The sequence below is a fragment of the Sceloporus occidentalis genome, unplaced genomic scaffold, assembly GCF_023333645.1.
Source record: "Sceloporus occidentalis isolate IW3139 unplaced genomic scaffold, rSceOcc1.0.p SCAF_44, whole genome shotgun sequence".
NCBI lineage: Eukaryota > Metazoa > Chordata > Lepidosauria > Squamata > Phrynosomatidae > Sceloporus > Sceloporus occidentalis.
This window is the reverse complement of record NW_028317024.1, coordinates 2,459,270-2,484,334: the sequence shown is the minus strand read 5'-3', so window position 1 is coordinate 2,484,334 and position 25,065 is coordinate 2,459,270. Positions and strand designations below refer to the sequence as shown.

Below are 25,065 nucleotides of genomic sequence, written 5' to 3'. Positions count from 1 at the left end.
AAACTTATGTAAAATATTAAATAATATTCAAACAGCATATAGACAGTTAATTTGAGTTTTGACTGTTGTGTCACTTTAACCTTAAATTCATAAAATGTATCTTAATTTTTACATTATATAAGGGATATTTTTGTCCATTGCATAGATAATGGGGGTATTTAGTAGATTTAGTGATTTAGTAGAATGCATATAAACCTATGATATTCCATGAATTTTTAATTGCTTCTTTTAAACACCAGATCATACCCCAGATTTACAAAGTAGTACTTTGTTGGTTTTTTTTGCTAAATTGCTAGTATAAAAGATAGTAGTCGTGTAGTTATTTTGTTCTACCACAAAGAGACAGAATTGAGCTGTATTTCAATGAAATGGTTTATTCCGTTATAATTCTTTTGCAGATGATGGCATTTTTAAAGCTTCTGAAGACAGATCAGAAATGTGGGGGGCATCAGAAGTTCAGGAAGATGAAAACACTAAAGTGGAGGTTCCGGTTGATCAGGTAATTTGCCTTACAGCTTTTAAGCCATCAAATGGTAATGAGAAAAAGCAAAATAATACAAATTGTTAGGCTGCTCAACACTAGCAGCTGAGACTGGGAAGCTATAAAGGACTAATTTTAAACCTCATATTCCAGCAGCTAATTAAAGTTGCAATGGAGATAACTGCTTTTAATTTGAAGCATTTAGAGCCTTTTAGGTTGTTTTTTAGAGTGCAATAAATTAGAAGAAAAATTAAGGAATATTTGCATTTTCTAGCTTTATATCTATGTCTGACTCTGTATCATCTATCTACCCCCCCCAAGTGCCCTGGTTTGTACAAGTCATGATTTTTTGGCACACAGAGCTGTTCCACTTTTGTGGTCAGTGGGGCTCAGGGATCAGTTAGAGTCCACAATCAGTGGATCTCCCTGGATGACTCACTGAGCTCCAAAATTGATCGATGTCTGTGCTTTTGCAGGAGAGATCATAATCTCATCTCCCATATGCCCACTATGATGTCATATCATTATTCTTTACACACATAAGATGGTTCTGTAGGTGGATGGTCCTGCCCAACCTATAATCATACTCCCAACACAGGCGTCCTGCTTTGGACTCCTAAAATGTTGGGGGTATGTATCTAACCATTTACTGTGCTGCAGGGCACAAGGTACATACTCTGTATAGGCTTACGTGTATGGGAGGGCAGGCCGCGTTCAGCCAGGTAGGCAAGTCCAGCCAGATGCCGTAATCATAAAGCAACTCAAACGCCATTTGGCAGAAAAAAACTTAGTGTCTACTATCCACAAGCCTGGGAACTTTGACCTTAAGTCTTATATTGATTAGTGTTGTGCATTTGCAGTGAGATTTTTTTCTCCCTGCTTAACAAAAGTATTTTGATCCCCTGCTGGGATGGTAGGTTTATTTGAACAGTGAGGGACAGAATAACAACACAAAAATCCAGAATAACGCATTTCAAATAACTTATAAATTGATTTGCATTTTACTCTGTGAAATAAGTATTTGACTCCTTTGCAAAACATGACTAAGTACTTGGTGGCAAAACCCTTGTTGGCAATCATAGAGGTCAGATGTTTCTTGTAGTTGGCCACCAGGTATGCACACATCTCAGGAGGGATTTTGTCCCACTCTTCTTTGCAGATCCTCTCCAAATCATTAAGGTTTTCATGCTGATGTTTGGCAACTTGAACCTTCAGCTCCCTCCACAGATTTTCAATGGGATTAAGGTCTGGAGACTGGCTAAACTACTCCTTTGTTGCCTTGACCGTGTGTTTTGGGTCATTGTCATGCTGGAATACCCATCCACGACCCATTTTCAATGGCCTGGCTGAGGGAAGGAGGTTCTCTCCCAAGATTTGACGGTACATGGCCCCATCCATTGATGCTGTGAAGTTGTCCTGTCCCCTTAGCAGAAAAACACCCCCAAAGCATAATGTTTCCACCTCTATGTTTGATGGTGGGGATGGTGTTCTAGGGGTCATAGGCAGCAGTAAAATGTATTTGAAATGCGTTATTCTGGATTTTTTCTCTCACTGTTCAAATAAACCTACCATTAAAATTGTAGACTGATTATGTCTTTGTCAGTGGGCAAACATACCAAATCAGCAGGGGATCAAATATTATTTTCCTTCACTGTAGATAGATAGATAGATAGATGTGGGATAGGGAAGGCATTTATAAGGGATTATACAATATGTGTTAGATGAACCATGGTAAGGGCAATATGAGTAGGAGGGGGTTGAGATATGATTGGGAGAAGGAAGGAGTATTGAGGCAAATGGATGAGACATTATTGAAACGAAATAACAGAAGAGATAGAAAAGAAGGATTGGGTTTGTTAAAAACAAACTATTTATCAAGTACTTAAAGCAGGTATTTCTCTGTATTTCTCTCTCTCGTCTATGTTTTCATTTGTTGCCAGAAAAAAAGTCTGTAGTCAAACTCACAATTCATTTTTAAGTATAAGAGTGAAACACATTTTAAAGGCACAATTTAAGTTACCTCTTGAAAGCTTGCATTCGCTAAAACCTTCATTACAAAATAACATTGTAATGAAAATATATAATACATAATTAGATAGATACAACATGGCCAAGTATGTGAAGGTTAGTTTATAAATGTGAATATTGCAGAATACTGGTAGAAACATAATTAGAACCTGATATATATATATATACCTAGCCAGGGCATCAGTTACCTAGCCAGGGCATCAGTTAGGAAGTCCAAGTAATAACAATTAGAATATTATTTATTTTTGTTGGTTTCATTTGTGTAGATAAAAGTTTGGAAACATATAGTGACCATAACAGGGATTATTATGGTAATCTACTGTTGTAGAGAAGTCCAATGTCTCACTTATACATATGAAAGAGAAGAAATTGTCATCTCCGAAAGTGACAATTCTAATAGAGAGGACAATTATGTATCACCGGGTGTATGTGCAGGTGACAGTTTTCATTAACAATGTAATGAGACTGGAAACGTGGAGCAATCTGCACCCTGCTGTCTTTCTATGGATTATTCATCTACCAATTTCTACAGCAGATCTCCCATTTTGTAAGCCTTACATGCCTAAAACAATTATAATTTTGTAACTACAGTTCAGGATGTCCTTCAGAAATGGTGTTGTAGATTGTGCTGTTTTTTTTAGATTTGATATAGTGTACTTCTTTAAATTGTTGCCATACCAGGAACTGCTTTTTTGTGTTTAAACCTTGACATATAAAAGCAATGTCTATTTTTATTAGTTAAGTCTATCGTTTCTTCCTTCAAATCATCAATCTTAAAATAAAATACCTTTCTAATACCATGGCTTTTGTTATTGAATACCTGTTACTGGTTTCCACAGAGAGTGGCAGAGACTGTGGAGGAAGAAGAGAAGGCCAATATAGACAATGCTGATGAAGATGCTAATGAAGAAGAGGCAGTGGCAGAAGCAGAAGAGGAAGACACACAAAACAACATCATTCATGAGGATGCCAATGAAGATGAAGCTGAAGTAGCAGAAGAAACAGAAGAAGCAGAGGGCCATAGCATGGTAAGTCCAAAGATCTTGAAGATAAACAGTGGTTTAATAGATGGTAGTCTTGATGAATACACTCAACAATAACTCATCTCTTATTTTCAATAACTGCACACAGTTGGTCAGATGAATAGTGATAGTTTTTTGAAAACAAACAACATAGTTTGGCATTTTTGACACAGATGGGTATATTTATTCAGTTCTTGAAAGTCAACCCTCTTATTCGTCACCCATATTGGTTGTCAGAACACAGTTTGATTGTTGGATTCCCAACATTATGTTGAAACTAGCAGATTTACTAACAACCAAATACTGCTTCAGTACTACCACACAGATCTGACAATTAGCAGTAGCGAATTTGGCTGTAATTGGTGGCTAATTTGCCTTCTGAGCTGACTTAGGTGCCCATTTTTGATGTAAGAAGGCTTTTTGGCGGGGAATGTGTCAGCAATATACTGTGGTTGTGGTTGTAAAGAAAATAAACATCTAAGCTGAACCTATAGTTCTGAGTGACATTGAAGAGGAGTATTCAGGTACCATGTATGCCAGTGAATGGAGTCCAGTAAAGTCTCAGCTATAAGAACCTTCTCTTTTTCCACTGACAGATCTGTTAATACCTGACAAGTCACAGGGCTGAGACAATAGTTTTACCATGTCAGGAAGCAGGGGAGCCTCAGCTAGATCTGAGAAAGACATCTTGTCAGATACATTGACTGATCATGTTAGCAACTGAACTGACAGATGGCTTAACTCCCACTTATGCTTCATGTATTGCGTTTCTCGATGGGAGCGCCAGGAACATGGATTACATGCTGTTTACCATACTATACCATGTATATCTCAAAGACTTACATACAGAATAATTGAATTGTGAGTAGAATGTTACCATACCTGGTAAATTTCTATGACTGAATGCAGTAAACCTTTTGCACTTGCCTAAGGCCAGCTCAGTCGCCATACTTGTAGTGCATGAAACGGCATTAACGTCCACATATTCTGTATCACGTATCAGTTATGCAAACTGTTTTTGTCTCACTCATATCCTCTAATCAACTTCATTCCCGAGTGGTGCTTGGCAAAGGAACCATTTCTCATTCACTAAGCTTTAATGTAAATATTTTTGTGCCACAAACTTTTGGTATGTATATAAGGGACACAATTAAGTTGCTTTTCATAGACGTATATCCTTGTACTATTACTGAATGCCATTTTAGGGACAAGCTTCTCAACCTGTGCTGAACAATATAACAAATACTAGCCACTATTCTTTCTTATTCCTGGTTCTAAAATGAACTCCACCAGGACTCCATTTCCTATTTTTACTAATAAATCTATAATGCACTTATTGCTAATTTCATTATCCATGCCTTGCGTAATATCTTACTGAAGTACAGTGTACATTGCATGGTAACATATAAATAAAAAATTAACATTCAGCAGTAATAAGGCCAAAATTGAATTTGCCTTTGCATTACTCAGAATCCGTTAGTACCGTCTTAATCGCTCTCTGATGTGGCCTTGGAGAGTAACCATAATATTAACATATAGTAATTTTGGTGTGAAAGCTTACACAATTACCAGAGAGACTGATAGTTTTAAAGTATGTCAGTATACTAATTATGCATTCATTATTTAGTTTACGACATTACATCATATGACGTACGGCTTTTTTTTTTTTTACAATTTAATGAAATTTCTACCACAACATTTAAGCATACTATAGAAGGACATGGGGAACATGGAGACTACAAGTTGATTTTATTTTGTTATATGTTTTGTGAATGTGGTGCAGTTACTGCTGTGGTACTTTTATTTAAGTGGACATTTATCTACCAGAGAACCTAATTTCTTATGCAACTGAGGTTAAAATGATCCAGTATCATATATCCCTTATAGATTTCAAAACATTATATAATAAAGTGTTATAGCTGATATCACATTTTTCAAACTTTTTATACAGAAATAATGCTTATATGTTTAAAAAATGCAACATTCAAATCACGGTTACTTATTTAATGCATTTGTTACCGCCAATTATATACCAACTTCTTTATAGTATTGTCTCTTCCTAAATGGTGAATTTTGGTCAGGAAAAAATAACTAATAGATGTACAAAAAATGAAATAAAATCAATAACATGTTATTGTGTTTTCCTTTAACAGGCAGAATATTCACTTCCTAGGCCAACTTCATCAAGACTTTTGGAAAAAGTATCAACTCCCAGTGAAGCAGAAAAAAATGAAACTAATGGCGTAGCCTAGAAGAAAGGAGATGATAGGGTCTGCTGAACAATGCTACCTTGATACTTGAATTGGCACATTTATTTTTGTGATGTCACTATACTGGTAGTATATTATTGGGTATATGTGTATATGTATATAAATGAACATACACATACAGATATATATCTTTATTAATATACTGCGTAAGCATAGGTATATATTTCTCACTAAATGCTCTTCTTTTTCTTGATATATATACATTCATCTTCATACATTTCCATAATATAAATATACATATATACTTATATATCGGACATTACTATATACATACTGTTGGAACAGTGCACTGTTTCTAAAAGCAAAACAAATGTAAAGGTTATTTTTTAAATATTGTGGAAAAAACATACAATAAAAACAAGATTGTTTTTCTGTTTAGGTATTTATTAGGTGCTTTTTATATTGTTATATTTTTTATAATGGTAATTTGGAGACTTATTTTGCCAAGCCATAAGCCTATTGAACTATGGAAACATTGCACTATTCCTTCTAATTACTAACTTAACTTCTCATGTACTGTTTGCCGAATATAGATCTTCTTACTGTCTGTTTCATTTCTTAATTGATGATTACACTGTTACAGAATATAGAACTGGATTTAGAAAGAAAAAAAAAGCAAAATAAACACAGATTTTAAAAAATGATTACTGATTAGCTACGGTTATTTATGATTTTCAGTCTACCAGACTTTCTCAGTGACTAGGTTGGCTATCCATGGGGTAGAATTTGGCAGCAATATCAATGCTCAACATTATAGCATCTGTATAATGGTCATACGCTACTGAGTTCACTTTAGAACTTAGTTTTTCTCCATCTGAAGCTTTTAGGTTCTGCTATAAAATAGCTCCAGGATTAGGGTGCCAAAATGGAGGCCTATTCTGTTAAGTAATACATAGTTTCTATAAAGTTAATTGTACTGCAGATCTTCATTGTTTATATGTTGCTTCTGTAGATGACATAACACAAATAAACCAAGTTTGGAACTAGCTTTTTATGTAATACTTGTTCACCATGTTTACTGTGATCACCATCCTGAAACGCACACTAACACTTACTTATCTTTGTGTTCTTGTGAAATGTGTAATGTCGTACAAAAGAATGAATCGTAAATGGTTCTATCAATGGAACACAGAAATTCTTTACCTATAAGTTTACCTCTAGAACTGGTCATTTTACGGAAAGTTACATATTGCAGCAATGATAAAATGTAGAAAATGCACTAGTGGAGATTTTTCTGGACTCTCAACGTGAACACAAAATAGAGAATTTGTATCCATCTGAGCAGATATAATCTGACCTACTTTGTTAATGGCTGGGAATTCAAGTGATTTGAATAGTTTTTAGGCATGCACAATTTGCAGATTATCTCTGGAGTTGCTGTGGGCAAATATATTTTTCGAGGCATTATCAGAATACTACTGATATATTAAAAATACAAAATCAGAAATAAAGATACTAAATCAGCTTCTATAATTTATTGAATAATATTACATTTCTATTTGATATGTGAACTGTTGCTTTATTACTTGTATGATCAGATCATCCATGTATAAAATAGAATGCTATTTTTGACACAGTTTGTTAAAAGGCTATACAAGTACAGACATATATGCAGCATATTGAAAAATAAAATGCGAAATTGTCATAAATAAACTATACACATGCGTTATTCATGCTTGATGTGTGCTATTTTATCAATATTTTGTTTTGTGTGATGTTATTCTAAATATTGAAATGCTGAAATAGACCTATTACCTACACAATTTTACCATCATTGCTTATATTTATCACAACTGGTGTCAGACTCATCGTCAAATCATAGGAAGAATTATTGATTAGGGAGAAATGGCAAGTTAACAATTAATTGACTAGATAGTCAGACCCAGGGTAGCACCGCAGTACTTTCCTTCATTCTACTGTCCTCTGTGCTGACTGCCAGGATATGATGCAATATGCTTGGGCTCTGCCTCTTATGGACCTGAAATATGGATATCGTATTTTATTGAGGTTGTGCCATAGTGTAATTGGGCTGGATACAAGGGAGGTCTCCTATACCATGAACTGGTCCATTAAATAAGCAGTAAACTGGATAGGCTACTTGCCCAACATTGTTCCACTATAGGCCTAGGCCAACTAGAATATGCCACTGGATTAACCAAGAGGCAAGGGAGGGCTTTAAGCCAGAGTGCACTCTAATTGGCTGTCCAGCTTCCTTTTTATTTCCTCACTTCACTGCCCTACCTCTTGTTTCCCTTCATACTACATGGCCTTTAATCTCCAGCCATAGGCTTCACAGCAGCTTGTAAGAGCCTTCTTGCCAAAATATAACCAGCCACATGCAGCACAAGCAGTACTAGCAAACATCCTGACTGTATCAGTGGTAAAATATTCTGTACCCCACCTACCAACGTGAATCGCAATCTTAGTCACTACCAAGGACTCACCAAGTGAAGGGTCATATTCTTGCGCCTTTGTTGGATCAAAGGCGAAGATTTCTTATAAGCTGTGGTGAAGCACTGAATAAAACAACTAGCAGTGCCACCACAACCATCACTGGGGCTACCACTACCATAAGCAGTTACATTTTTTGTTGAATATTAGGGAAATGTAGTCCTGCAAGGGGCTGCATGTGCCAGAGCCTGCCAAGGTCACATGCCCTTACTACTGTTGATGCTGATCCTCTTTCTCCTTCCTTACTCTTAGGTTGTCAGTTCTTTAATTTTTTTTTTGAATATCCTGCACCAAGGGGTTGCATGCCTCTATCTGCCAGTGCCTACCCAGGCCACATGCCCTACTACTGCTGCAGCCCTTCTATCTCTTTCCTCCCCCCGAGGTGGTCAATTCTTGTTGTTTTTTTTCTGTTATTGGGGGAAATTAAGTCTTGGACTATGTGACTCTATTTCTCTATGCTGGTGATTTCCCCGTGCTCTATCTCTGCATTTCAATCTTCTTCCTTACTCTGGGGTAATCAATTATTGTTGTTTTTCTAATATTGGGGGCATTTAGTCTTGTGCCATATGGCTGGATGTATCTGTCTGCCAGCGCCTGCCATGTGTCTCAATGTCCTTCCTTACTCCAGTTGATCAATTCTCTTTCTTTTTTCTAATATGGGGGGGGGTTTGTGAATTGAGAGTGAACGAGAATATGAGTGTGAGTGGATGTGGAACCATGACTTTGGGACAAAAACTAAGCCAAAAGCTCTGAATTTTTGTCCCAAATTCATGGGGGGTGTGACCTCGTTTCCAGGGCTTCGTACAAATCGCCAAATTTACTAAAATGTATTTATATACATATATAAACGCACACACACTATAAGGACAAAAGTATTGGGGACACCTGACCATTACACCAACAGGGACTTTTATGACATCACATTCTAAATACATACATTAATATGCAGTTGGTCCCCGCTAAAATAGCTTCTACTCTTCTGGGAAGGATTTCCAGAAGATTTTGGAGTGTTTCTGTTCTGCTCTGTGCGGGCGAGTCATGTTTTTCCACACCAGACTCATCCAACCATGTCTTTATGGGCCTTGCTTTGTTCACAGGTGCACCATCATACTGGAATAGAAAAGTGCCTTCCCCAAGCTGTCCCCACAAAGTTGGAAGCATAGCATTGTCCAAAATGTCTTGGTATGCTGCTTTGCTTGTGTCCTGTAATGCAAAATAGAGTCTTCCTAAACCTTGAGATACTGCTCTTGTAACTAAAAGTCCAGAAGGTGGTAGGGACCTCCCCCTTTCAAAATACCCTTCTGAATTTACTTTCTGAATTAAAAAAGCCCTCTGAATTTCGTCTGACCCAAATGGTCAAAGAAATTCTTTGGCCGAAAATGAAAAATGAAACGAAACTTTTATTCAAATCAATTTTACTTGCTATGCACAAGTCTACAAGACTGGTTGATCCTTTTAGCTGGTAGATAATACTTATTTATTACATGCATAATTACATAGTCTATAGTCAGTATCATACATTATTCTTTACAAAGAACTATGAAATGTAGGGCCCCAGAAGCTGACATGAAAAATTTTACCATGAAAAATGTGTTGAGTTTAATATAGCAATTTAAATCCAGTTTATGATATTCCTTAATAGGACCTACACACCCTTTGGAAATATTTCTACCAGACCTATACAGCAATTAATTCTGTTATCTTACTTCACTTTCAGTTATCAATATGTGCACAGCTGCCTTTCAGGAGCTGCCAATAGGCCCATCTGTTAAAGAGAGACCTCATAATCTGTCTCTGTTTTTTAAAAAAAATATGGATATGGTCATCAGTATTATTGTTCAAGAACACTGCTTTGCATTTCTGTACTCATTATTTCATATGATATTCTGTGAAAAGTCACAGTTAGAAAATTAATGTTATTTCTCCAGTACCAGATGTACATCTTGGTCTTTAACATTTCATTTTGTTGTGAATTTTCTCTTTTTTTTAAGGGGGAACTCCCTTACTGGTTGTTCAACCTACTATATGTTTCAGAGCTAGGTAACTTCAACTACTGTTAGATGTCCAAAACATTCCCAGAAATAATAATACGTTATCAGTTCCATGCACTGATTCCAGGCATTCCATTTTTTCAGCTCGGCTGTCAGATGCTTCTCATTGAACACACAGGGCACAGTAGCTTACACATAACATGTTTTTGAAGATTACTTGGGGGGAATTGGTTAGTTGGCCAAGTGGTGTACTTTAGGGAGGGCGGGGCAGTTCGCCATGAATGCCACTCATCAGGGAGGTGCCACACGCAGAGGTCCCAAGTCTCTCAGAAAGTCCCTTTTCCACCGATGGGCACCTCTCCCCATTCCTCCAATCGGTTGTGCATAGTGACTCCTCCCTTGTGTGGAAGCACTCTGTGGAGCCTGGTCAGCATATCTGACACCGGGGAGAAGCACTCTAACATTAGAGAAAGTGAGAGAGAATGTGAGCTTTGGACCACCAATTTTGTTTCCAAATTTAAAAACCCTAATTTTTGAAAATTAACACCCCTGTTAAAAAATTTGAGGTCACTGAGAAATGTCCTTGTTTTTGAAAGACAAATTTTGTCCATTAAAATAACATCAAATGGATCATAAATATAGTTCAGACGTTGTTAATGTTGTAAATGACTATTGTATCTGGAAATGGCGGATTTTTTATGGAATATCTTCATAGGTGTACAGAGGTCCTTTATCACCAGCCATGATTCCACTCCATTCACCACTGAAAGCGAATGGGTCAAATGCAAACCGAAAAATTTGTCCAAATATTTTTTTAGCCCATTTTCACATGTCTAGCGTCTACCTCTGATGTCAAATGCATCATGGTGCATGTTTGTTGGAGGATTCAGTGCAAGCGTGTAGCCCAGGAGAGAGCTGGCGCCCTACACCTTGGAACTGATTTACATCATGTAGACGCCATGTTTTTATTGGATGGTAGAGACATTACTTTGGAGGAGCATAAGTGTCCCACTGAGCAGCATAAGTGGAGGGATAGAATGACCTCGCCAGAGGTGAGGTAAAGTCACATATAATTTGGGGCAGTTATTGGGTGAGGGCCGTGCTGGGCCTTAGGGGTTGGTCCCTCAGGAGCTGCATATTAGGGGAGAGTACTGCTGGACCACTTCCTTTTAGGTATTTTTGCCCTTTCTCCCTTTTTGGGCATCGTGTTTGTTAAGTGATAGGAGAATTGTGTAGCATACCCTCCAGGTAGGATAAGTTTGGGCTGGGGGCAACCTTGTTTAAATTTGGTTGTCTGATTGCATCCTTGGGGGACAGATTAAGTTCAAGGATCCTTCCTGGTGGAAACCAGGGTGGGGGCATCCCTGACCCACCATGTTGGTGTTGGATGCGGCCGGTGGCATTCAGCAACACGCTGCTCAAGAAATGGATGAAGACAGAGGAATGCGTTTACTTTAAGATGTTTAGAATTCTTGAAAAAAAAGTACGTTTATGTTATACTTGATAATTGCTATTTATGAAACATGTTGCAGTGTGGACTTTAAAATCCAGTTAGTCTGCCAATTTCATTTATCTTTTATTTTAGGTGTGACTTCACCGTTGTCTGTGCAGAGGTCATGATTTTTTTTTTTACTAATACAACCACACTAAAGTTGAAATATATAATTTTTCTAAATTAGAAGTAGATAAATCTACCAACTTTATTTAGTTAGCTCTTATAATCAAGCAAATACTGTATTAATTCATATACACTCATGTCAAGAAATTTGCCAAGTTAATTAGGCAGACACTAGTTTTACTCTTCATAGAAAAAGATGTTAAGGCTCCTTCTCTTCTTAACTGATCTTAACCTCTTTAAACTGATAAAATGTAAGGAATATATAATCCCGACACTGATGTTCACAGTACAAGTTTTAACTTTTGATTTGTATTCAGTTTCTCTACGTGGACTCAACAACACTGCTTTTTGTCTAACCTCATGGACTTCAGGGTTTACTTTTTTGTATAGAGAGCTGATATTTTTATATTCACAAAATATGCTCTGAAGGATCTATACCCGTCTTTGTAGCAAGTTAAATACCACAATCCAGGCAATAGTATTTAGAGATGTCTGTATTATTACCAAAAAAAAACAACCGAATTTCTCCCAAGAAGCACCAGTCCAGACTGCATCCCATGTTAATGTGCTTCGGCTGTTTGCTTGCTGATTCCTGGCTTAGCAGCGCATCACGAGGCAAAATATATGCAATTATAGCATCAGAGATATTTGCTATTATTTAAGTGTCACTAAAGAATTGTCTCTTAGGCTGCAGATTTGAGTACCTGGGTATGTGCTTTTGATGGCCTTTCTCCTTTTATTTCGTAAAATGCACATTTCATTAAAAAGCTGGTTTAAGCCTTCTCTAAAGCATAACTTAAAATATTGATATTGTCATCCTTCTGCCACATATTTGTGCTGAGGGATGCCTTGCCAGTAACACATATTTTGATTTCATTATTGAGAGATCATAACAGTGTTAGAAATGTGTACTCAATTTGAATTCCTTTTTTGAACCTTGGTGTTCTGCTTTTATTCAATGAATATAATTAATTAAAAAGTCAAAACACTCGCATGCTGAGTATTGAAATCATGACTCGTTTATTAATTATTATGCTTGTTGACATTCCCAACTTTTATCCAACCAATTACCAGTAAACAGATTAATATTATGACTTCGTTCAACGGATACTTTTAACGCCAATGATTTCCTATCAAATACTATTCATTTTCCAAACAGGTATTGGAGCAACATTTTGTTCCTTAAGGTTTCCATGTGCTCCTAAAATTTAGAGAAGATCAAACTGGTTGCTTGCACTATTGACAGGTGTAGCCCTGACTCCCAAGCTATGCTATGCCCAGTGCCCTCAAATAAAACACTTTGTGGGTTGAAAAGGCCAGAGCCAATATATTTACAAAGTAATTGCCATGCAACCTGTAAACATAAAGGACTGTTAACATCAACAATGACACCAAAAATGTAACATACGTAACCCCATAAACCCCCAAGCTACCGCCATGAGTCCATCTCATGGCTTAAAAAGTCTGAACCCGAGTCATTAAGATGCACCCCATTCCCAATTAGTAACCTGGAGCATTCCCTTTCAAGAGCCACATGCCTCACCACTAACCCTTGCTGTCTCTATTTACTCTGCTTCCCCCCCCCCGACTGTGCTCCATTGCCGCATAATACTTGACCTGATGCCAGTGCACCCTACGGATCATTTCTGACCACATTAAGTTTACACCAGGGAGTAGCTCCAATAACCACAACACATCCTGCTTCATATTTCATACCAACTCCCTCTGAGGGACCACCATATCCTTCACCCCAGCATGGATCACCGAAACTCCCAAGAAACTTGACAACTGTCAACACCATCCGACAAAATACCCTGCACACGAAACCACTTCACATGAACCTGGTCCTTAGAGAAGTGCAGCCGCAGGCCTGTTGTTTCTAACTTTGGCTATCTGCCAGTCCCAGTAAACATGAGAATGTTTAATCCACACCACCAAGCACAGCCCTGCAACAAATACAAAGAAAACATTGGGGAGGGAAGGAAAATAAAGACCAACACTATCCACTCCCTGTACCCACCCAATTCAACTCAATAACCTCGGCACCTTACCTACCTCTGGAAACACCCCTGTACACAAGAAGCTTTTGAGAGGACCCTAAGACCCAGGTCCGGTGCTGCATGGCATGGGCTGTGGGGCCCTAATTTACGCCCCTAGAATAAAACTAAAAATATTAAAAGATAATTTTTTTTATGTGAGCTCTGTTAGGTATGAATAAAAGGTGAGGTTTCAATTTCAGATTATTTTTCTTGAAAAAACATTGCCATATGCCGATATTTAAACATGGTATTTATTAGGGGTGTTACCTATAGCTACCTCCAGACCGACCTCCCTTTTCTTTGCTGCCATGCTCTGTAATCTGTTTCTACACTTATGTTCTTTTATACAAATAATAAATCAATAATGCATGTGATTCAAACATTCTGTGTTGTTATACACTAAAAAGTCATCTTTATAGGTTGCATATGAATTTTAAATTAGGTTGCTTGAACATTTTGCTGTGAAGAGTTTTGAATTGAAACAATATGTCAATAATAATAATAATAATAATAATAATAATAATAATATGAAATAAAGTACAATAATGAAAAATGCTTTGATTAGGAGTTTTGCTAAATTATGGGGAAAATGAATATTTCATAAACTTATTTGCAGTTTTAACAAAAATATATACCATATTACCATTGCTTAGCCCAAATTAACACAACAGACCACTTTGCTCCATACCAAGGGGCTTGTTTTAGATGTAAATACAAATAGATGTAATACAATGTATATAAAGTCGAAGGGTGTATAGGGTGGATAAGTAGTGGGCCATTATTACAAAATATAGGAAGGTGTTTACCTTTAACTTTTGGTCTATTTTTATTTCCAATTCGACTGTAACTATTATCTACTAACCCCAGTGTATACAATTATGCATAGTTCCTTTTATAGATTATATAGTGACATTTAAAAAATTCCACACTTCTGTCATTGCTCAACAATCTTTTATTTCAGACGATAAAGATGGCAGCTACTAATCGTGAAATCTACAGTAAACATTGGAAAACAATTTTTTATCATTAGTTGACATACAAGGAGTCTTCAGTCTAGACTGACAAAACACTGGTATTTTTCGGCTCGCTTGTGACATTTTGCAACAAAAGAAATTATGCAAAAAAATCGAAATTGTTTACTGTTTCATTTTTTTTTCTTTGCTATTCGCGATAACAATACACATCTAGACGTTTGATTTGTATAGCAGATGCAGAAGATGTATTAACACCGAATAGATTACATGTTAATTAGTGAAATTCTACTGTATTGTGACAAATCTCAGTTAAAACATAGAACAGCTCCGTGTTACATACAGTAGAATAAGTGACCAAGAGACACACAAAGTTTAACAGCATACCAGATAAAATCACTTTCATGGATTCATTTGATTTTTTTTCTTGACTACCTTAAAATTGAGAACTGTTATAATCTTTAAAACAGAAAAATAAAAATATCTGAGCTTATAATTGATTTTTGTTTTTGAGAAAATGTTATAGGCTATATAACATGTGTATAGACAGATCATATATTCCTTGAAGGAATACATTAATATGGTTATAAAAATATATCATCACATTTATAAAGTTCTCTTATTGACTATAAGCATGACATGAATTGTAGACCTCACTGCACTGCTGGAGATGGTACAACATACATTATTACTCATCTTTATAAATTCACATATGGCAATATACTGTATATGATAATAACTCGGCATGGGTTTTGAATGTTTGCATATTTGTACCCGGTTTTGCTTCAAAATATATACTTTGTGATATTTTTATCTGTGGTTTTAACATATTCTGGATTGGACCATTAGCGGCTGCATCTAAGCATTATATTGATGTTCATTGTGATCCCATTCATTACCCTCATACAGTCTAGGTAGACCCATGTACACATTGTAGAGCGTTTTGGAAACTCTGAGAAAGCTATAAACCTATGCAAAAGGTGAGTGAAATTGTCGATTAGTGTTATAAAGTTGTAAAATCAATTCCCTAAGCAGCAGAGAAAATTATGGTTTTAAAGGCACTCTATCATGAAAACAACATGTTCTTATATTTTGAACAAATGGTGTTGAATTTCAGGATTTGAGGTGAATGAACAGGCTACAGGTTTTTGTTTGAATATCCTGCCTTGAGCACAAGTAGTGCAATCAAAAACGGTAAAATTGATTAAACCACTTGTGTTCTACATAGATATACAGAATTCCTGTTTTTGTGGCCCGATGGACCTGAATTTGAAACCCCTGCTCTATATCTTTAAAAATATGGTAGTGTCATTTAGTGCAGTATTGACCATAGGTATCATGTAAAGGTTTATGTAGTCGGGGTGTGATTTTACACTAGGCAGGTGCATAATGAGCAATGTTTCTGGGGCATCCTGGATGTTGAGGCTTCCCAATCTGTTTAGCTCAAACCCCAAAACTTGCTAAATCAGAGAAAACACATCTGCTAAAACCCTATTGAGCTTTCTGAAAACATAAATGCATGTTTTATTCTACAGATCAGGCAAATCAATGCTGTAAGGTCAAGCTACTGTATAATATGTGACATCTCAGCAGGTGCTAAATGTGTGATGACTACGTTTATTGGACTCCGGGCAAAGTAAGACCAAGTATTTGAAGAAGGATTAGTGCCACAATAACTCTAAAAGTTTCATTGGGTTGAACATTAATGGCGCTTGGGGTTTCATCTTAAAAATAAATCATACAGTTAGTGGCAGTAGTTTTCTGGCTAGTTAGTCAACAAGTAAGGTGAGCATGGAGTGAGGAGATGGAAGCTGTACAGAGATACATGACTGAATTATATTCAAATGTAAAAACTACAAATCACTACTTAAGGCTTCAACTAGAGGTATATTTAATTGCAATATTTTTTATAGATCGACTTGACAGTTCTGCTCTAAAAATGAATCTGATGATATCTGATGATATAATTAAAGCGTTACAATTCGACTGGTTCTGAGCTCCTGTGGGAAATGGCATTGTGGGAGTTGTAGTTAAATACCAGCTGGATGCCTACCATATGCCTGCTTTGGTGCACTGGTCTCCAAAATAGATAAATGTTTTACAATAGTATCTGACACTTGCAGTTTACCTCAATTAAACCTTCAACAACATACAAGAAAATAGATCCTTTGACCTACAATCTGTAAATTGAACGCATAGGCAAGTGAACCTGCTTATGTTTGCTGATCATTAACAAATCAACTAGCAATTCAACATTTGCCTTAGCTTCATGGAGTGCAATGAATAGGTTATTTCTTCTGCATCTGCAAACCTTGGAGGATGTAGAAAAGCAAGCACCCACGTTTTACACTTAAATTATCAGAGGTGTCAAATGATGCAAGAAATGATCTTTTTTGCATTTCCTGGTTTACACAGACTGAGTGATCTGTCAGTAATAATTGACTTCTCTCAAATGCTGGAGTCTAAAGATATGTTTTTGTTTTTTTTTGAGGCGTATTTTCCATTAATGAAATCTCATCAAATGAATGAATGGAATAGAGATTGGGTTCAATAATTGACATTAGAAGAGGACAAGGGAAAGCACATCAAACAAATTTTTAGATTAAACAACAAAATAGCAATAAAGGAAGCATGAATTATATCAAATAAAAGACCCAATGAGTAAACAGAGACTAAAAAATACTAATGAGAAAAAAAATGAAATTTTTTTCTCTAAGCACTATGCTTGTACATATGACTCTCCACTTATGCATCTTCAGTCTATGCATGGAGCCAAGCACTTCATAACGGATATGTAACTCTCTTAGATTTTCGGTAAACTCAAAATTGTGTTGAAATACTTCCCTATTTAGCTTAAGTAACAGTTCAAACAAAAAAAGTCAAAGCACAAGATAAATAGCACTTTGCTGCTGTTGTCAATAAGTATTGTGTGTAGCCAGCTGTATAAGATTCAGAAGCTTTACCATTAAGACATTGTAAACTTCCCATATTAACACACAAAAATTGCTATCTTTTCACACTTTGCTGATATGAGGTCTATTCATATGTTTTTTCAGCTTGGTACAGTTCTGAAAATAAGACTTTAACTGTAACATTCACAAAAGCTGACCTTTTCAATGTAATTACACTTACACTTATGAGTAAATGTCAAGTTTCAGATGATGGCTGAATATTTTGAACTTTGGACAGAGTGACAGGTATCTTCGATTCTCCTGGTGCTGGGGCCTTTGTCACCGGGTGGACGTGAGCTTTTAGGTCTGCTATTCTTTCTTTAAATTTTTGCTGAAGGTACTTTTCTTCTTTGGAGTAACTCTTGGCAAAGGCAGACATAAGCAGACATGCCGCCAATGTGGTTCCTCCAATGCAGAACATAATTGCCCCTGATAACTTACAAATATCAAGTGCGCCATTAAACTCAATGGCACGACTATCCACAACAACAAAATTGTCTTCGCCGAAAGCCTCGATTTTAGGAGACACCAGAAAACCAACTGCGAGTACTGTTAAACCTATCAGCATGAGGACAATGCCCAAAATGAGTCCGACCTAAAATAAAAGTTTACAAAATTAATTACCATCACAATTAAACATGGAGAACATACTAAAACAGCGAATCTTACCTCATCACATGTGTATAATTAAATTACTTATAGCTTATGATTATCATACAAAGTTAAGACCTCAGTGAAGTAGTAGCATTTGACCTCAGTGAAGTAGCGTTTATTGGCAAATAGCGCCAAACCAGTAAAACTATTTTTCTTAAGACCTCTGCCTTATCCAAACCCTACCATTCCAAAGGCCACTAAACCAACTTCAACCAAAGGGGAGGGATGATCATGCGTTTCATGAGAACGTAATAAAAGGCAGGGGTGGGGCAATGCAGAATAAGAGTCATTCAAATCCCCCAAACAGAAGGCAAAAACCATACCAGATCATTATATAGCTTTGTTTAGTGTATTTGGAAAGTGACAGAAAAACTCTGTCTCTTTTAGTGACATCACTTATATGGCTTACATGTCTATCAAATGTCATCATGGGAACTATGGTGGCTCCATAATAGTGGACTTGCTGCACTGTGATTGGTCCCTTTGCTACTCTTATTGTAACAGAAGTTCTGGTAGAGTTGTGGTAGAAAGGTTTAAAAAGCAGCAGGATCTGTTCTAAATGCGGTGTAGCGGTGTGGTGTGGGTGGTTTTCAGCTGGTCAATGGTTTGGAACCTGGTTTTGGACAGGGTTTCATCTTGGTATGCTCCTGTCCTGGTGGCTATGTTTAGGTGAAGGTTGGGTGAGGTTTGTATGGGGAGGGGTGTCATTGTCCAGGGGTAAATTGCAGGTTTGTAACATAGACAATATTTTAGAAAAAAACTTTTTTTTAAAAAATATGATATTTCTCCTTTATTTGCAATATGTTTTGTCAATTTTTGGGTGGTTGTGTGTAGCACAGAACTAATTGTATTTGTAATACCATATATTTTGAGAATCATAACTATCACTGAATTCATAACCAAAGTGGAATAAATAATCATGAATTCAGGGCAAGCATTCTCATAGCCAGCCATTAAATACAAACAGTCTTGATTTAAATAGAGGAAATTATGACTTATCTCTGCCTGAAGCAAAAAGATAGATTGTCCTTCTTTATTTAACCAGATGAAGAGAATGTAATTACAGTATCAGTGTCATCAGAATCTAACAACATTTGAGTAATGTGACCTGATTATCTACCTTCCAGAAAGCAGAGCTCCACCTACTCGGCGATCTCTGGATCTGAAAATCATCCTCATATTCCCAGATTGAAGCTGTGCAGTCCTCATAAAACTGATGCAGATAGGACCGAACTCCATAACGATGGTATCCTCCTTCTGGGGTGTTTTGGGATTGATGGGACCCACAGATATCAGCACATGAACTCATCCTTATTAACTGAAATTACAGAAATACCACATAGTAGGATTACAATAAATAATTGATTCATTTACATGAATCTCAAAACACTGAGTAGTTATAGGAACGCGTGGCTAGGGGTAAAGTGCTATGGAGTCTCAACTAGGCACATACGCATGTCAATCAAAAAAGTACTAAACAAACTTATGGACTTTAATAAAACATGCAATAACCAGTAAAATGATTAAGTGAAATTAAACCTACAATTAATACCGTATAATATTGTGATTACTAAAAGCAATGATAGATGCAAAAATATACCTTTTTTAAAAAAAACAAAAGAACAAAAGTGCATTAAATAATATATTCCCACTCGCAAAGAGGGAGGCCCAAACCAGGCTCTTGCAGAAAAGCAGTTGATTGTAGTCAGAGTATCCCTTCCCCTCTCAGCTATCGCCAATAATTAAAATGTGGTATTGACTACAAATGGACAGGAACATATCGCAGAACTTCGGCAGAAACAAATTTATAGTGTGATAGAAGATCAATTTACACCTCACAACCACACAACATATCATATCACATCCATACAAGCACTCGAAACACCCTTCAGCTATTGGGTAATCAGTCAGAGTATGGTAGTTATAGTAGCAGTTTTCGGTCTTCTCCCTTTTTTTGATGTAATAACTTTATAACATGAAGAAGTACTTCACTTGTACTTGTTTTGATTTTTTATGTTTCGATACACCAAACTATAATATCGGTCAATATATGACTGTTAGTGTTTTGAAGGAAGAGACACCTTGGTTTCTACCATTTCACAATGAACAGCCAGGTTTGCGCCTCCTTCTGCGCAAGCCGCACCACAACAAAAGGAGGCTTTTTTGCCTATATCACTGCTTATAGTAGCACATAGGAATGCGATATTATATGTAGGGCTGCAACTAACGATTATTTTAATAATCGATTAGTTGGCCGATTATTTTTTCGATTAATCGATTAATCGGATAAAAAAAAACAATATGCAAATTTTTTGTTTATTTAAAATTTAATGAACTGAATGTTAAAAAACAACTTAAAATTTACATTAACATTTTTTTTTGTTATGATGTAATAAAAAAACAATATGTTCAAAGTACAAAAACCCAAACACAATATTTATGAAACAAAATAACCCCAAACATTCTGAAAAGAGGTGGACTATTACTGTTCAAGAAACTTTGCCCCAGCCCTGGCACTTTGCACCCAGCACTTTGCACCCAGCACTTTGCACCCAGCCCTGGCACTTTGCACCCAGCACTTTGCCCCACCCCTGGCACTTTGCACCCAGCACTTTGCACCCAGCACTTTGCACCCAGCCCTGGCACTTTGCACCCAGCACTCAGCACTTTGCCCCAGCCCTGGCACTTTGCACCCAGCCCTGGCACTTTGCACCCAGAACTTTGCACCCAGCCCTGGCACTTTGCACCCAGCCCTGGCACTTTGCACCCAGCACTTTGCACCCGGCACTTTGCACCCAGCACTCAGCACTTTGCCCCAGCCCTGGCACTGTGCACCCAGCACTTTGCACCCAGCCCTGGCACTTTGCACCCAGAACTTTGCACCCTGGCACTTTGCACCCAGCCCTGGCACTTTGCACCCAGCACGTTGCACTGTGCCCCTGCACCCAGTCTCCAACTCTGCCCTGCACCCAGCCCTGCCCCCACATTCTGCCCTGCCCCCACACTCACACCCTGCACCCACTCTGCCCTGCACCCACACTCACACCCTGCACCCACTCTGCCCTGCACCCAGTCTCCAACTCTGCCCTGCACCCAGTCTCCAACTCTGCCCTGCACCCCCACCCCCACTCTGCCCTGCACCCAGTCTCCTGCCCTGCCCCCACACTCACACCCTGCCCTGCATCCCCACCCCCACTCTGCCCTGCACTCAGTCTCCTACCCTGGCCTGCCCCCCCACCCCCACTCTGCCCTGCATCCCCTGAAACCCCACCCCCACCCCCGCGAACCGCTCTGTGCGAACGGAGCCACTCGCAACTAAAAGAAGGCGGAGAGTGCAGCGGAAGCGGGGAACGCTCGCGGAGGTAAGTAAAAGGAGCCGAGTGCTCCAACAACGAATCGATCACTCGATTAATCGATAACGGAAATCGTCGACAACGATTTCCGTTATCGATTATTATCAATTTTATCGATTCGTTGTTTCAGCCCTAATTATATGTGTTGTACTTTTTTTGTATCTCTTGTTATTCATCTCCATTTTGATTTATGTGTTGGTTCGCTATGTGTGTGATTTGGGAGGAATATCACACTTGTGATTTAGCACCTGACACAGTGTTTCAATGTATTTTACACTGGTTATTTTAAAATACTATTTTAAGGTTATAGTGCCCACACCCATTTTTTCCCCCCATACTTGCGGGTAAATGACTCAGTTACAATGGATATCTTTGTTTTCCCATAACTGGGGAGCCTGATCACCCAATAGGCAAATCTGACCTCAGTAATGCAAGAGAGGGACCACCTCAGACATAGACCAAGTAGGAATACCCCAATGGTTATAGGAAAGCTAAATATAAATAAATATCAGTATAACAAATGTTTTTCTAAGGGACCCCATACACACCCTAACTTGATAAAGCCCAGCATACACTCTAAATAGCTTTCATTCACTTAGCAACACTTCATGGACTCTAGAGTCATTAATAAAAACAACTATTTTGTTATGACTAGCCTTTTGGAGAATGATTTTATTCAGTTGCCATGTACATATTAATCTGCAGCGCTGGTTTAGGCCTAAGCCACGGCAGAGCCACCAACAGCCCCCTCTATGACATCATCCTCCTTCTTGATAGGATATGATGTCATATCCCAGCCTTCTGCTTTATAAGGATAGGTGGTATCGGAGGAAAGCGAACTAAAGAGGCTGTGACAGCTTAGCGCAGTCTTTCATAAGGAGGGACATCGTTATTCAAAATGCATATCTTTATTGGCACATGGACAATAAGGAACTTTTCTTTTACATTCCAAGTGTATAATTGAAGATGATAGGTACATTTTAAACATTTCACATACACATGAAACAACTGTTTTATTGCATGCAAGAACATTTGGATACACTATTTAGTGAATCTGCCCTCTGCCTCACACCTTTAATTATTTCTCTCAAATAAGAGAACTCAATGGGCTCCCTGTATATCTAGTCACTTTGCAAAGGTCAGCATCTAAATATACAACAACCTTTCTAATTTCTTTATTCAGCTATTTAGAGGTGTTGTTCCTGCTATTCTGTTGAATTGAACATTTTTGTTAATGCAGCAGTGGAAAAAAATATTTTCTAGGACTGTTGAGCGTCTAAACCTTTCCTGGAAATATATTCCATTGTGTATAATTTTACCTTTCATAACTTTTACTGGGAACACTTAATTGTCATATGACACAAAGCAGTCACTGATAAGTTGTTGCTGTGGAAACTGAAAAAAAACCTTTTTAGTTATTTTGTTAAATTAAAAAAATAAATTAAAAAATTACATATCTGTTGTCATAGTTTATCACGCTAGGAAGTGCAGTTAATGTTTTGTATAAATGGAATATTACCTTCAAAGAAAAAAAATAAAATAGCATGATCTGCTATATACTGTGTAAAACCACCGATTTGACACTTAGGAAAGATTATATTTCTAGGATAGATTCAAATTAAATTCAGTTTACAGCTAGAAAGCCAGCTATAGATAAGTATGCCAGAAATATATCACATGAAGAATGTAGCTCATCAAATTACCATAATCTCTATATATTGTACGTTTATTTAAAAACAAATACTTTTTTGTAAAAATACTATCAAACTCAGTGATGAGATTTAAGGTCGCCATAAAAGGCTTAGGAAGGAATACTTCTTAATACAATTCACACATATTAATTACCAGATGTTTAGCTTGACTTCAGAAATGTTGGAGCAACTAAAAATTGCATAATTGTTTGAAAAAGTATTTTTACATGTACTTGCATATGTTCTTGCTTACTATATAAGTTTTAGGAGCTAAGCAATCTATATGCTGACCTACACCACCTATTGCAGCCTTGATTTCTGAACTATAAACTTGGAAACGAGATAGCAGTTTACAAATCCTCTACCAGTTGCTATTAATCCAAAATAATGCCACTAAGCAAATAAATAAATAAGAAAACTTCCTTACTGAAGGTACATTCTTGTATTATACAAATTAATTGCTACACTGTACCCAACAGGTTTTCTTTATCAACATAGGATACCTCTGGAGGCACAAGTGATACAATAAAAACAGCACCTGGAAAATGGTATTATCGCCACAGCTCTTATAGAATTGTTGTACTTTTTGTGGCTCCAAAGTCAACACAAATAGTATTAATTATTATTTTAAAGTTTTTCATTGTACAGTATATTAGGTATTATCACCCTGACCTCTCGGGAGGAAAAGCCCTTACTACTGTCTTCTAATGATAGGTCTCTGCACTCTGCCACTGTCTCCTTTAATAAATATCTACTTTAACCTCCCGCATGGCACTGTATCAAAATAGCTTTCACAATGTAAGTAAACTTAGTTCATTGTAAATATATTTCCACTCACTACTGTTTGTAATATATGCCTACCTAATAATATTGCATTTTATAAAGTATTTGGTCGTCCTTCATTAATATGTTAAATTATTGGTATTCTAAATATAACAGAATTACCATTAATAGAATTTGATATTAATATTTTGCTGTACTGTAAACAGATCCTTTGTTAAGTAAATGCCAAGGAGATCGTATCGTCGCATGCCATATCAAATAATATTGTATATATTATAATCTTTGTGGGACACACAGTGTAACAGGACATTATTATCTTCACACCGTCGTCTTCTTCTGCTGAAGAAAAAAATTGTAAAAATAATCACAACGTAACACGAAAAAAAAAAAAGAAATTGAAAAATGTAAAAATGAAGATATAGCTTCAAGAGCAATTCTGCCAGGAGGAAGTGGTGGGTGGAAATGCTAACATTTATGTCACTCCTCCTCCGTATCGAGTCATACAGCAACACATATGAGTTGAGCAGTAAGAATATTGCTCCCTAGCAATAGCAACCAGGAACCGCATCCTGGGAATTCTAATAAGCACATAGCATTAGGCAGGCAAATAGGATTTTTTGAAGATGAGAGTTTTGATTACAGAAAGGACAATTACAAAATCAAATGCTTCAGAGCCATAGAAATTGGCTCCAGAAAATCTGTTGTTGACCTTTACACGTAAATGACAAAGTAGGAATTTTAATCCACGCATTAGCACATTGG

At 37.1% G+C, this 25,065-nt stretch overlaps 2 protein-coding genes across 2 annotated transcripts in view; one reads left to right on the top strand and one right to left on the bottom strand.

Annotated features, from left to right (window-relative positions):
• The window catches only part of LOC149289576 (doublecortin domain-containing protein 2-like), a 58,337-nt gene extending 52,554 nt beyond the window's left edge, over positions 1–5,783 (top strand). Inside the window, exons 8-10 of the mRNA XM_089490400.1 lie at positions 399–499; positions 3,349–3,537; positions 5,685–5,783. Of these exons, the coding sequence (XP_089346526.1) occupies positions 399–499; positions 3,349–3,537; positions 5,685–5,783 (389 nt within the window). The remainder of the gene's footprint in view (positions 1–398; positions 500–3,348; positions 3,538–5,684) is intronic.
• Positions 5,784–18,018: 12,235 nt separating this feature from the next.
• On the bottom strand, positions 18,019–19,785 carry LOC149289575 (neurensin-1-like). The gene is made up of 2 exons (XM_089490477.1): positions 19,597–19,785; positions 18,019–18,417 (listed from the first exon to the last, which is right to left on the bottom strand). Exons 1-2 carry the CDS (start codon positions 19,783–19,785, stop codon positions 18,019–18,021), a joined length of 588 nt encoding a protein of 195 aa, XP_089346603.1.
• Between the last annotated feature and the right edge of the window lie 5,280 nt (positions 19,786–25,065).

Excerpts from the sequence above, each read along its gene's own strand:
- LOC149289575 (XM_089490477.1), bottom strand. The coding sequence starts at position 19,785 with ATGAGTTCATGTGCTGATATCTGTGGGTCCCATCAATCCCAAAACACC. Across the intron at positions 18,418-19,596 it reads GGAGCTCTGCTTTCTGGAAG|GTCGGACTCATTTTGGGCAT; the intron begins GTAGATAATCAG and ends CTTTTATTTTAG.